Consider the following 2,090-nt stretch of genomic DNA (forward strand, 5'->3'; position numbering starts at 1 on the left):
TTGGAGCAAACAGAGCTTGGATATGTAGCTAACTTACGTAAGTAGGCGGTGTGCTAGGCGATGGGTGGGAAGACTGATACTGTCGTAGGCTAATTAGGAAGGCGGTGAACTGTCCTTCACTGTCTGACGTATCTTATAATTGCTTGATTCAGGGCCCAGGAGCCCGTCAGGACTCCTGGGCTATTGTACGGCCCGCCACAGGTTACGTATCCTGAGTTGGGGTATAGTCAGGTTATGGATTTTGTGGAGGATGTATGGAAAGAAGAAGGGGATGAGCTGAGGAGTCCCAAGATGCGCGCGGGTACCCCAAGGAAAGGGCGCCTCCACGGTTCTGAGTTGGGGAAACGTGCGCCTTGGCACCTGGCGAAGCCAAAGCAATGGCGACATCACAACCCTGGGGGGCTGAAAACTCTAGATTGCTGATACTGACAACATGGCCCGCGATTCCCGTTTTGGCGAACATTTGATCTTATCAGCGTTTGCGCACAATGACTTAGAAATTAGTACTCCAGTCAAACGACGGTGCTAGCGACGGCGCCATCTCTACCTCGGTTCCGCGCGAGATTCCGGGATGCCATGTTTTGGACCAGATTACGAAGGATAAGCGTGATGTTAAACAAGGGATTTCCGGCAAAATACCCACCAAAAAGGACCTAGACAAACAATTACAGCTGGCCGTCGGTCTTCGGTCCTCGCGAGAGGCTCGGAGTCTCTACAATTCTCATCACGACGCCGCCATGGCAGTCGCCTCCCCGCATCGCCCCCCCTTCGACAACATGCCGACCGAGATCATCGCACTGATCCTGGGCTTCCTGCTAGCCACGCCGTCAGAGAATGGCGAGACATGCCCCATCACTTACAACCAGCTGACCGCCTCGCTTTGACATAAGAGCGGATATACTCGTTGACAGAATCCATGTCTATCGGCATTCTGTTGTCGGTATGAATCCATCCACCAAGACAGGATTCGAGCTCCTCTTCTCGCCTGCTTGTCACGACGAGGTGAACTTGTTTCAGATCAGGCCCAACCAGCGTTTTCATCCAGTCGAGCAGTTCGGCTCTGGTAGTGCACTCATCAAGAGCATCTAGTATGATATGGACTTACCAAGATGAAGAACTGTCTGCGAGCCTTCCGAAGCGGCTAAGAACCTTTGACACCGCCTCCAATGGCGGCATTTACCCAACCACGATGCGTACTCTCCACTTGTGCATGGAGAGTACACAATCGCCTGCATGTGTTCTTGAAGGTAGGAATTACTCGTAGAGCAGCCCCATCATGGAGTACGCTATGTAGAGGAAGGTAAGCATGTGATCCAGGGTCGGGCTTGCTGTCGGCGGAAGGTCGGCCTGATCGGGGCTCAATATGAGCTGTCTGTTCTCGACTTCGTCGATATAGAGTTGGGTTGACGTAGAGGGTCTGACGAATCCATCAGATAGCTTTTGGCAACAGGTGGCGTGAGAAAAAAAGAAAAGAGTAGAGGCCTGGACAAGTTGATGACCGAATGTCAACGAATCGGATGTAGTTAGCGCGCCAAGGCCCTTTAGGCTTCGTGCCTCCGGGTGAAATAAGTTCCATCCGTCCATCCATCTGCGGGCATAACCCCGCCTTTTGCTTTCTCCTCGATGCTTAATTGTAATGGTGCCCAATTTTACCTCGTAAGCAGAGAGATCCAAACCCGGCCAGATTTCCCATTACACTTGAGCTTATAAAGTTCAGTAGAGTCCGGTGTTCAAAATGGGGGCATGTGCGTCTAGAGAACGCCCTTCCTGGATTCATGACAATTTTGAGGTAAGATCCATATTACGCTGCTGTTGCTAAGGCGTCAGGTTTTCGATCTAACACAATAAATAGAAAGTATGTTTTAGCTAAGTATCGGAAGGTCCCTCTTACGTTAATCATACGTTGGAGGTATGCGAATGGGCTATGGCCTAATAAAACCCGCTGACCTTCGCGTGTGTAATGGTATAGGATGTAAGTGGATGCCTCTGAAATGGATCAGATGGTGATGATTGCTGACCCTGGTGTGTGTGGTGGTGTAGCACGTAAGTGGATGCCTCTGAAATGAATCAGATGGTCATGATTGCTGACC

General features: G+C 50.8%; 2 protein-coding genes across 2 annotated transcripts; both read right to left on the minus strand.

The window, feature by feature from the left end:
* Positions 1-596, minus strand: N656DRAFT_785813 (uncharacterized protein). The gene has a single exon (XM_064816463.1). It carries the CDS (start codon positions 461-463, stop codon positions 233-235), a length of 231 nt encoding a protein of 76 aa, XP_064664549.1. The 5' UTR covers positions 464-596; the 3' UTR covers positions 1-232.
* A 141-nt stretch (positions 597-737) lies between these two features.
* Positions 738-1,445, minus strand: N656DRAFT_785814 (uncharacterized protein; the record flags this gene model as incomplete). The annotated part of the gene is made up of 1 exon (XM_064816464.1): positions 738-1,445. A coding segment is annotated over exon 1 (185 nt), but the record flags the coding sequence as incomplete, so codon positions are not given.
* Between the last annotated feature and the right edge of the window lie 645 nt (positions 1,446-2,090).

Source organism: Canariomyces notabilis (genome assembly GCF_033297395.1).
Source record: "Canariomyces notabilis strain CBS 508.74 unplaced genomic scaffold N656scaffold_63, whole genome shotgun sequence".
NCBI classification, from domain to species: Eukaryota; Fungi; Ascomycota; class Sordariomycetes; order Sordariales; family Chaetomiaceae; genus Canariomyces; species Canariomyces notabilis.